General features: G+C 43.1%; 1 protein-coding gene across 1 annotated transcript in view; it reads right to left on the bottom strand.

Moving 5' to 3' along the window:
* nek10 (NIMA-related kinase 10) overlaps positions 1–12,428 on the bottom strand; it is a 348,724-nt gene that overhangs the window by 78,618 nt on the left and 257,678 nt on the right. Inside the window, exon 28 of the mRNA XM_078535698.1 lies at positions 4,543–4,597. Coding sequence (XP_078391824.1) covers positions 4,543–4,597 — 55 coding nt within the window. The remainder of the gene's footprint in view (positions 1–4,542; positions 4,598–12,428) is intronic.

Genomic DNA, 12,428 nt, shown 5'->3' with positions numbered 1-12,428 from the left:
AAATTCAGCCCCATGTGACAGTTTCACATGAGGGGACATGTCATTAAAAAATTCTCGCCACTTTATTACACTTTTTAGACTTAAAACTAATCTCCTTGAGGCACCTCTGTGCCTCAGGGAGATTTCTGCACTCTTTTGCACGCAAGCATGAAAGAGCACACTCCCTACTCAGGCAACCCCCACCCGCACAGGGAGTACACAGCGCTTCCAGGTGCGTGTCACACTGGGCGGGCCTTAATTGGCCCGCCCATGTAAAATGGCAGCGCGGAGCCAATTGGGGGCGCCGCCTGCCAGACAGGCAGAAAATTCTGCCCTTAAAGATCTGGTAATTTTCTTGTCCACTTTCTAACAAGTATCTAGAATAACCTCTACCTTGTCTGAGTGCCCTTGTTATGGGTTTAAAAAACTCCTATCTCCCAATCAACAAGGTAACATGTTAATCTGTACCTCAGGCTTGTAAAATTTGCTAAGATTTCACACCACGCGCAGGACCTTATGCGCATTGGGCAGCCGACTGGAACATCACAGTGCACTGCCCAGAATACTTCTGTCTATTGAAATAAATGGATAAATTGCTCGCTCCACATAAGGTGTCAGAAAATTTAGCTGCAAAGTACAGCCTTTTGGGACATTAGCCCAGTTCTCAAAATAGTTGTTAGGCTTTGTAGCCCTCACTCATCACCCCCTCATCTACACCCCGTTATCACTCCATACCCTGATACATCCTCAATACACCCCAGTCCACCCATGCCCTGTTCACACACACCATGCCCGCTCCTCACACCCATGCCTCCTCCATATACCCCATGGTCCTTCCAACTCCCCCATGCATCCTCCATATCCACTCTTCCAGTACCCACTAGGCATAGATTCAATAAGCCCTATAATAACACTGGGAAATCTTTAAAATTCTCATAAAACTATCAAAATAAACAAACATCCATTCGAAAACAACTTCAAAGAAACATAATTCTCTTAGTAACTCATAAATCTGTCAATCAAACACAGCCATTCAGACTCCCATTGATAGAAAGCTTCAATCTGCTTAACATCTCTTAATCTTGTTCAAATAAACAAACAGGCATAGTTCAAAGAAAGATAAAGGTCTTGACTTTACTCTCCCCGGGTGGCGGGTTTGAAGGCAGGGTAGGGTAAGTAAAATCCAGTGGCTGGCCTTCCTGCTACCTTCCTTGATCTATCTGAAATTTTATGGGTGGGGCAGGGGGTGCATCAGGCAATCCACCTGCCCACTCTTGGATCTATTAATTCCACTAAGTTGCCAATAGATGGGGAATTAAAGGCCATGTGGGAAGCCAGCAGCTTTAGCTGCAAGGGGTGATGTCAGGTAAGGGAGGAGAATGTCCTTCATGAGTTCCTGGGCCTACATGCCTCCCCCACCACCAAGGTCATCCCATCTTAACCCTTTCCTTGGCTCTTGAACATGGCCCCTCAGCAAGACCCCCCGACCCTGGACTTAGCTGGGCTCCTAGGTGTGGTGGGACTGCCTGTAGTCCCAGCAGTGGCTACTGCTCCCAGTCGCGCTGTCAGGGCAACAGAGGTCTCAAAGGTTAGACTTCCTCTCAAGAAAGGGTGGAAGTCTTGCATTAAGTTGATGCAGGGCAGCTCTCGGTATCATGGTGAGCTCCTGGCTTTTTAGTTGAGGGGACAGGGCCTGTGGAACCCAGTAAAATCCAGTCCAAATTTATTACAAGCTCATAAAACTACCAAACAAACAAAGCTTTAAAAGTCCCTTTCACAGCTGTGTCAACAAAGGCTCTAAAACTGAATACATTGAAACCTTTGAAGCATCTTGAATAGATGGCTGGTCTGTCAATCAAAGACATCAGTCATCTGGTGAGGCGGAAGGCCATCTCAAAACTCAACAGATCTCTGGTTTTTTAATCAATCTGAAGCTGAATTCTTTGTATCCAGATGGCACATTAAGGTCAGATTCTCAATAATGTTGAATACAGAAGTACTCTAATGCATGTAAACACTTATTGTTAGGAACTAGAGATAGCTTAAGTAAGTTTATTTGTATTTGTGGGTGTTAGAAATGAGTTTTAGCTTTAAGTTTAAGTTAAATTTGTGTTTCTGTATTGGTGTTAAGAAAGGGGGAATGTGAGCTTTAGTTTCATTTTAAAAGTTGCCTGCAAGTCTGTGGGTTTTTGTATACCTGCAATCTAATGAGGTTTTATGATACTTGAAGAAACTCGGATGTTGCCTAGCAACAGGGGGCCTAAAGACTTAGGGAGAAACAGACAGCAGTTTTTTAGTTCAGTTGAAACCAGGAGCCAGGAGAAGCTGGATACAGCAGAGGGAATTGCAGAGAGCAGATTTCCCAAAAGAACCAAAAGGTCTCAAAGCCACGGAGTGGGACAGAAAGGGGGATCCCAAGAAGACCTTCTAGTCAAGGGAAAAGAACAGAAATCTGGAAAAGGTCCTGTTAATGAAGTTAAGGGTGAGGAGCAGATGAAGGCTCCAAGCTTAAAGGGAGAATACTGCAGCACACAGACTTAAAGCAAAATAGGCTTGCAAGAAGCCAGAGGTTTCGAGGACATAGCCAAAGGTCAGTGACTCCTTACTACGGGCATGCAAAGCAGTGGTGTTATGTTGGCATGACTGAATATCTGAGAGAGAGTGTGTGGAAGGCAAAGCCTGAATACACATGGTGATCCAGGGAGAGGAACATTGGAAGAAGAGTTTGAAACTATGGAGGTGGACTCTTGTGTTGTGCGACTGACCACAGATCACCTATTAGTTTACATGGACTGTGTGCTTACTGTGAACGTGAGAGTATAAGATAGCTTTTGTAACTTGTGTTATCCTTACGAATGTGTATATATTTGGAAAGGTTAGTTGTGGGTGAAGGACTATTGTAATACAGTTCATCTTTTCTTGTCTAATAAATGTTTTATTCTTTTGTTAAAAGTTCATCAGCTGACTCCTGTGACTCTGTTCAGTAGCCACCCTTCACATTTCTAAACAAAAAATGAAAGTTAGGATCTATCAAGCTGGGTTCCACCCTGGGATCTTGCTTGTCCAGTAGTAATATCAGCTGGGATCATAACATTACACATTGCTGGTCAATTTAATGGTTATTTATCTTTTAAGACAAAGCCCTGTTATCAATCCCATTATAACAAACTTAAATTATCATACACCATCTAAATATGCCATGTGAGGTTGGCAATACCTTTTAAACCAGCTCCAGACTAGACACCCCCATGGTTCATGACTGTTCTAAGGAGCTATGAACCACGTCTCCTGGAAAAGCCTGCTTGACTTGATCAAAATTGCGGGGTTCTGAAATGCCCACCTTTGCAATAGAGTAAGCAAGGGTGGGATTGCTGAGTACGGGCTCACTCCCAGCATCCTTATCCTGGGTCACAATAAATCTCTCAAGATAGGAATGGGAATTGGAATCCCAGAATAACTCCTCCCCTTTCCCACCCCACCTCCCCACTTCCATTCAGACATGGATGGGGGTATGAAAATCCGGCCCAGAATGATGAGCACATCCTACAATGAAAACTGAAATGAGTTACCGACATATAGTGCCCCTAAGGTATTAATGTTAGGAAATATATCAGATGAATTCCTACAATTGACCTATTATTTACATAAAGTTATCCAAATATTGGTGGTCATGTGTAATGTCCTCATTTTGGTGGAAATCCTAAAAATGGTGCTAGAATGGCAGTGCTGCAACCTGGGCAGCAAATCGTAGGAAGATCTAGCTCCAAATTTTTGTTCCCTGAAATTAATGGGTTAAGAGTTTTCTATAGATTTAAGTGGTGATCTTTAAATCTACAACAATAACAAACTTGCATTTATATGGGGCCTTTAATGAAGAAAAATGTTCCAATGCACTTCACTGAAGACAAAAAAAGGGCAGCAAGCCAAAGAAGCAGATATTAAAAGGAGAGACTAAAAGCTTGGCAAAAGAAATGAATTTTATGGAGGATCTTAATGGAGGACTAGGATATAGGAGCATAGATAGCTGAAGGTACGGCTGGCAATAGTATGGGTGAAAGGAGTGGGAGCTGCACAAGGGATCACAATGGGGGAACATAAAGTTCTCAATGGTTTGAAGGACTGGAGAAGATTACAGAGACATAGAGGGGTGAGGCCATGATACGATTTAAACGGGAGGCTAAGAACTTTAAATGAGGCATTGTAGGGTTGTGAGCCAGCAGAAGATCCTATAATTTTTGGTTAATGGCCAAGTTTATATTTTTATTGCATTTTTTGTTTTGTAAAATGTGAAAAATTATGGTGGCCCTGCTGGAAGTCTTCATTGTGTGCAACATCATTTTACTAGGCATTTCAGGAATGTAAAAACAAAAAACTACTGTGGATGCTGGAAATCCAAAGAATGTAGTTGATCATGACAAATTCACAAATCACCTTACAAGGCCAAAGACTGACTTGCTAATATCACAGTCCTCCAGTTGAGCACCAATATCATCTTAACATTGAAATGAAAATTTGAGGAAGCTTATACAATACAAAAACAGTAACAATGTGCAGAATACTTACTCAGCCTGATATTGAATCTCAGTGCCAATAGAACTGACACTTCTTGGTAAAGTCGCTGCAGGAAGGAAAAAGAACAATTTCACTTTTTCAGAATATCATTATCCATTGTTTTATACAATTAACTTATTTTATCCTGGAGTTGTTTTAAAATCTGCAGGGAAGAATTTCTTTGGTTGTTATATGTACACAAAGATTATAAATACATTTTTATGAACCTGCATGATTTCATAGAAGTCCGATGCTCTTCATCATAAAAAGAAACAATCCAAAAATAATTTCCTGAATGATTTGAGTTTTCATATACATTTTATAGTGACCTCTGAAAGCTTTAGAGATGCTATGTCAATATAGCTGCAAGCTGAATTTGTCCAGTTTCATTTGTGAAATAATGACATGCTTAATTGATGTGGTATATTTGCATTTTCACTGATCTTGAACTCTGTTTCCAGATGTACCATCACATCTCCTGTGGCACTGCTCATGATAAGCCAGAGGAAAGCCTAGGGATATTATCAAAATAACTGTGACATGAAATGTAAGTATGATACTTACAGGAAGTGTATGCTATGTGCAAAACCGTTAATATATTACTAGCAGATCTGCAGTGACAATGTCAATTGCAATCAGAGGTTTTAAATGAGCAGGTTATTTTGCTTAGTGGTAATAACTAGGAGATAATGTATTAGCTTTGAGGAGCTACTAGAATCTGAAAGCGCCATGAAGGAAACCTGAGGCTGGTTTTTCATCATACACACAGGAAACAGGAATCAGATCTGTTTCTGTGCCAAAAATCTGGCTCTGGTGGGAACTGACTGAAGTTCAGATTATCATGGGGTGAGTTCTTATTGATATGGAGATAGGTTTCCTGACCAATTAGAGCTAGTGGGGACGGGAATGGAGATGGGTCAGCTGAAGTGAGAGACTCATTCATATACCCATGGCAGCCATCACTGAAGCTGCAAGTTACCTTGAGGGAAAAAGTTTGTGCAAAAATCTTCCATAGCACCACAGGGAAACCAGTGGCCTGGCATCCATGAGGGAGAGGAGGAGCGTCCTCTTTCTGGAGGGTGGCAAGTGGAGGCCACCTTGTCATGTATCAGGGGCACCTCTTGCTTCAGTTTAATCTTTGTCTCCAATTCCCCCTCATTTCTTACCTCCTTCACCTGTTCCTCCCTTGATGACCTGGCCCCTTCCAAGGCCTCCCCATTCTCAGATCCACAACTTTCTGTAGGGTCATGTTTTAGAAAGCACAGCAGACCACCATAATGAGCGAGGTCCGAGCAAGAGAGTACAGCAGGGCACCACCCAGACATTCCAGGCACACAGCCCAGTGCCTTCTGAGCCTGCAATGCACCATCAGTTGTGAATCTGATCTGTTGTCCAGCTTTGGTGAAGAAGGAATTTGCCACCTGGGTGATGTAGCCACCTGTTAGATGCTGCAGAGGTCTGCACTGATGAGGGCGCAGCTGAAGGTAACCATCTGCCTCGAGAGTCATAGTCTCTTTGGGCTCTGGTTTTCAGTCATATACAGGTATCCTCCTCTCTGTCTGTAGATCCTATGCTCAGGTGGTGTCTCCTTCTCTTTTGTGCTCCTCGTCCCTCTTGTCTAGCCTCCTGATGCCCGATGCCCTGCAATTCCTGTGCAGGCTGCTGCTCTTCATCTCCAATGGCCTTGATTTCTGAGAGTGCAACACTCATTTCCATCTGCAGTCTTTCTGGTGATCAGGTGGAGTCTAAACAGCCTTGCTCACCGCTTTGATGCCCTTGTGATGTCAGAAGGGTGACAACGGCCAGAAATGGCAAAGTTCTTAATGCTGATTCCTCCCCTGGGCTGTGATGGGCTGCTGCAAGTCTTAACTCAAATGTGATAAGCCCTTTCACCTACGATAAGCCATTACACTTACCTTTAGAAACTTTTCTTGTCTCCATGACTAGAACTGGGAGCAAAGTCTTAGGGTGGAGGGGCTGGAGTGATGAATGCGTTTGGAGTCATTGGGGGAATTTTCCGGTCCCACCAGTGGTGGGAATCATGGTGGGCGGGAGCACAAATCTGGTGTGATGGCAAAAGTCAGTTTTCTGCCTGCAGGAAAATAAGTTGGAACTTTCCCCTCCTGGCTTTTATGGCAGGTCGAGTTTCCCACTGCTCCATGTCGGGAACCACATTTGCATCCCTTTGCATCTCATGGATACTTATTAAATATCCAACTCGCACGAATCGCATTCGCATTCAAAATCTAATTGCCCTGCCAGTGGATAATTAGATCAGTTTGATTCACGATTGGGATTCAGAGCTCGAGCAGCAGCTAGTATCACTGTGGCACATCCACGAGGCTGAGAGCTGCGTGGATAGCACATTCAGGGAGGCGGTCACACTGTAAGCTAGGAGCATGGAGGCAGAAAGGGAATGGATGACCGCCAGGCAGTCCAAGAGAATCAGGCAGGTAGTACAGGAGTCCTCTGAGGTCCTGCTCACTAACCGGTTTTCTATTTTGGATACTGGTGAGGGAGTTGGTTCCTTGGAGGAATGCAGTCTGAGCCACATTCGTGGCACCACGAGCAACTCTGCTGTACAGGAGTGGAGGAAGAAGAGGGGAAGAGCAGTAATGATCGGGGATTTGTTATTAGAGGAACAGACAGGCATTTCTGTGGCTGTAGATGTGACTCCAGGATGGTACATTGCCACCCTGGTGCCAGGGTCAAGGGTGTCAAGGAGTGACTGCAGGATACTCTTCTGGTGGCGGGGGGAAGGGTGTGTGGGTGGACAGCCACTGGCCATGGCCCATGACAGTACAAATGACTGATTAGGAAGGGGGATGAGGTCCTGATTTCAAGGAGCTAGAAAGGAGATTGATAGGCAGTACCTCTAATGCAATAATCTCAGGATTACTTCCAGTCCCACGTGCTAGTGAACATAGAAATAGGAGAATTGAGCGAATTAACATCTGGCTGGAGTACTTGGTTTAGGAGGGAGGGCATCAGATTTCTGAGGGATTGGGACTGGTTCTGGGACAGGTGGGACTGGTACAAGATGGACGGACTGCATCTTAGCAGGACCAGGACTAACATCCTCACAGGAAGATTCGCTAGTGCTGCTGGGAAGGGTTTAAACTAGATTTGCAGCGGATAGGAACTTAAGAGGGAGCTCAGATTTGAGGGAAGCAAAACTGGTAAAAGGAAGTAGAAAAGTAGAATGCAAAAACAGAAGACAGATGAAGCATAGGAAAGCATCAAATAGGATCAGGATAGATGTTAAAAAAGCAGAATTAAAGGCGCTCTATCTGAATGCATGCAGCATTCGCAAGAAGGTTGATGATTTGAATGCAAAAATTGAGGTAAATGGGTCTGATTTAATTGCCATTACAGAGACTTGGCTACAGGGTGACAAGGACTGGGAACTGAATATCCAAGAATATTTAGCATTTAGGAGGGCTAGGCAGAAAGGAAAAGGAAGTGGGGTAGCACTCTTAATAAGGGGCAAGGTCAATACATTAGTAAGAGATGATCTTAGATTGAAGGGTCAAGGTGTAGAATCAGTTTGGGTGGAGCTAAGAAACAGCAAGGGGCAACAAACATTGATTGGAGCTGTATATAAGCAACCAAACTGTAGTTTGGGGATGGTATAAATCAGGAAATTAGAGATACATGTAACATGGGTAATACAGTAATAATGGGCGACTTCAATTTCCACATAGACTGGGTTAACCAAATCAGCACATATGCTGTGGAGGAGGAATTCCTGTAATATGTATGAGATGGGTTTCTGGAGCAGTATGTTGAGGGGCCAACTAGGGAATCAGGCTATTTTGGATTTAGTGTTGTGTAATAAAAAAGGGCTAATTAATAACCTTGCTGTAAAGCAATCTTTGGGAAATAGTGACCATAATGTGAGAGCATTTTGCAGTAAGTTTGAATGCGCTATAGTTCATTCTGAAACTAGGGTCTTAAATTTGAAGAAAGGACATTATGAAGATATGAGGGGCAAGTTGGCTATGGTGGATTGGGAAAATAAAAGATTTGATGGTAGACAGATAATGGCTAGTATTTAAAGGAATAGTGCATGGTCTACAATAGTTTTACATTCTTCTAAGACACAAACAGCCAAAGGGAAAGGTAAATCAACCGTGGTTAACGAAAAAATTAAAGATTGCATTCGATCAAAGGAAGTGGCTTATAAGGATGCCAGAAAAAGTGGCAAGCCTGAGGATTGGGACCAATTTAGACCAAGCAAAGGAGGACCAAATTAAGAAAGGGAAAAGAGGATATGAATGCAAATTGGGAGGAATATAAAGGCAGACTGTAAAAGTTCCTTTAGGTATGTGAAAAGGAAAGGTTGCCTGGGACAAATGTGTGCTCATTAAAGGTGGGGACAGAAGTTATATTGGAGAACAGGGAAATAGCGGAGAAACCAAAGTTATTTTGCATCTGTCTTCAAGGAAGAAGATACAGAAATCTCCCAGAAATACTAGGTGACCAAGGAACTTGTGAAACTGAGGAACTAAAAGAAATTAGTATTAGTAAAGAGGTAGTACTTGAAAAGTTAATTGGATTGAAGGTTAATAAATTCTCTGGGCCAGATGAGCTTCATCCCAGAGTGTTGAAGGAGGTGACTAGAGAGGGAGTGGATGCAAGAGTGGTTATCTTTCAAAATTTTATAGATTCTGGAAAGGGTCCTGCAGACTGGGAAGTAGCAAATGTAACTGAGAATGGAGAACTACAGGCCTGTTAGTTTGACATCAGTAATATGGAAAATGTTAGAATCTATTATAAAGAATGTCATAACTGGGCATTTAGCAAAGAATGATAAAATTGGGCAGAGTCAACATGGACTTATGAAAGGAAAATTATGTTTGACAAACTTGGAGCTTTTTGAGGATATTATTGTAACATTGATAAAGGAGAACCAGTGGATATGGTGTATTTGGATTTTCAGAAGGCTTTTGATAAGGTCCCACACAGGAGGTTAGTAAATAAAATTAGAGAAAATGGTGCTATGAAAGGGGTTTTATTGTTAAAAGGTGGAGTTCAAAGAGGCTGGTGATACAATGAGAATTTACATTCAATGGGCTGTGCTAGGTATAACTTCAGCAGTTTTGTGTGTGTAGAGGAGAGGCAATGTGAGATCAAAAGCAGCTGTAAGCCTCCAACTATCTCCACAGGAACCAAAGTGAAAAGAACCTAATTTTGAATTTGTAAGGTGAAAATGCTTTGCCTGGTGTCTGGTTAAGTCTATGCGTTGCTGTTGCCTTAATGGAGGTTAGTTTGGAAATTTGCTAAAAGTTACGATTGTAGTAATTTGTAGCCATGTGTATATATTTAACTTGTATAAATTAATAAAATGTTTCATTTTGCTTAATATAAAACCTCTTGAGAATTGGCGGAATGATTCCTGAATTTAGAGTTGCATCTTGAACATAATACTTACGATTTTAGGTTATGACAGTTGTTTAAAGTTTCCCTCTGGGATTTTTAAATAACTCACCTGTAGCAACTGCACGGTCATAACACCAGGTTGGTGGGTAGGGCACATGAGGTTTATGCTTCACTGTCAGAAGAAATATCAGTGAACTACGATGTGGTAAGAAAGACTATTTTGAGTGCTTATGAGTTGCTTCCTGAGGCATATATGCAGAAATTTGGGAATATGAGAAAACAGCCTGGGCAAACTTACATTGAGTTTGAAAAAGTAAAACAAAGTAATTTTGATTGGTGGATATGGTCATTAAAGACAGAGACAGCATATGCAGCTCTTATAGAGGTAATTCTCTTGGAAGAATTTAAAGATTCAATCCCTTTGGTAGTGAGAACTCATGTGGAGGAACACAGGGTTCGAATGGTAAGAAGCAGGAGAGATTGCTGATGATTATGAGTTAATTCATAGAGCTAAATCTTTTATGGTCACCCCTACATCCTTATAAAACAGAAAAGGATAGAAAACGGGAAGGTGGAAAGAAGGTGTGTAGTCAGGAAAGAGAAGGAGTAAGTGGAAGTTTGCAGGAAGTTTTTTCTCAATAAAAAGGAAGATGCTGAGGGTAGAAATGACATTCAAAAATTTAGGTGTTTTCATTGTAATAAAGTTGGACATACGAAATCTGTGTTGGAAATTGCAGGGAAAATCTGTTGGAATTATAGAGGTGCAGAAAAGTTCTGGAAATAAAGGTACTGTGGGTTCTGAGGTTCAGGTACAGGAAAAAACCAGTGGTTTGTGTACAGGTAAAACAGGGAGAATCAGTGATAGGTAAAGAAGGGGGAATGTGTTCACAATTTACCCAAGAGAATTTGGAGGAATAGGTTGCAGAAATATTTAAAGATTTTGTGTGTGAAGGGAAGGTCTTTCCATGTGTACAGGGTGGAGTAGGTAAAGATGTTAAAATTTAACACTGAGATGAGGGGGAATTTCTTTACTCAGAGGGTGGTGAATCTTTGGAATTCTTTACCCTAGAGGGCTGTGAAGCTCAATCATTGAGCATGTTCAAGACAGCAATCGATAGATTCCTGGAGACCAATGACATCAAGATAGTGCAAGAAAGTAGCATTGAGGTAGATGATCAGCCATGATCTAATTGAATGGTGGAGTAGGCACGACAGGCTGAATGACTCCTGTTCATATGTTCCTATAAGTGGTGTGCACCTGGTGACTTGCACTTCACTCATGATTTCAAGGTTTGTACACATAGCATTTGCCTAACTTTCACTGTGCTGCTCCCGCGGCTACTCCGACTCAGTGCCAAAGTTTCTCAGCGTCAGGTAAGACCAGCAGGAAGGAAAGGGGTGGAAGGCAGGTGCATGGCTGCAGGGTTGACTGGGCAGAGGCAAGGAAAGGGGTAGAAGGCAGATGTTTGAATGGGGGGTGGGAATAACTGGACAGAGGCAAGGGAAGGGGTGGAAGGTAGTCACATGGCAGGGGGACAGGTGGTGTTGACTGGCGGGTGGGAGGGATGGGGAGGACAGAGACAACATGACTGGCGGGGTGGGTGGGTTTAAAGGAAGAAGGGGAAGAAGTGTGAGTCAGTCCTGGGACAATGCAGACCACAGTGTCAGGGCCAGAACTTAAAGGCAGTCCTGGAACAATGAAGACCACAATGTCATGGCCAGAATTTAAAGGCAGTCCTGGGACACTGCAAACCACAGTGTCAGGGCCAGAATTTAAAGGCAGTCCTGGGGCAGTGTGGACCATATTGCTGGGGGCAGAACTTAAAGGCAATCCTGGGACAGTGTGGACCATGCTACAAGTGCTATGCCTGGCACACATGTCTTGGTCCTGCTCCAGGGAGGGCAAAGGCCTGTCTGTGCACTGTTGGTCATGCACAGCATTGTATGTAGGATCCAGGGGGTTGGTGGCTTGGTACTGGGCAGCAGATGGCACTGTCATGGTCAGGGGAGGCATCTGGGGAACTGATAAGTACAGGGTGAGGGGAGGAGGCGGGTAGGCGATTGTCTCATGGGGTGTGCAGTTCCCAGTAGGTCAGTGTACATAGAGCCTTAAGATGAGGTGGGGGGGGGGGGCGAGGTTGACATGGGGCACGAGGGCATTGACAGAAAACGGTTCAGGGAGAGAACAGAGATATCGACTACAATGACAATAGGCTCCAGAGATAAAGGGGAAGGCAGGATAGTGGTCAGTGGAGTGGAAATTTGCACATGATAAACATCAAGGAGTATAGGAGGGATTGGACGGTAACAGGAGGGGTTTGGAAATTAGTCGAAATAGAATCAGAGCAGCACCATTTCACCAGCTGATGGAATGAGGCTGTGGGAAAATAACCTTGGAAAAAGATTGGCAGGGGAAGGTTCTGAGGGCCTGTGAGATGAATCAAATATTGCACTTTTGGGCCGATTGAAAGGAACCCTAATAATTACCGAAACAAAAACAAAAATAGCTGGAAAAA

Source organism: Cetorhinus maximus, chromosome 3 (genome assembly GCF_964194155.1).
Source record: "Cetorhinus maximus chromosome 3, sCetMax3.hap1.1, whole genome shotgun sequence".
In the NCBI taxonomy this organism is placed as follows: domain Eukaryota; kingdom Metazoa; phylum Chordata; class Chondrichthyes; order Lamniformes; family Cetorhinidae; genus Cetorhinus; species Cetorhinus maximus.
Note: the sequence above shows the minus strand (reverse complement) of the source record. Positions and strands in the feature narration are given on the sequence as shown.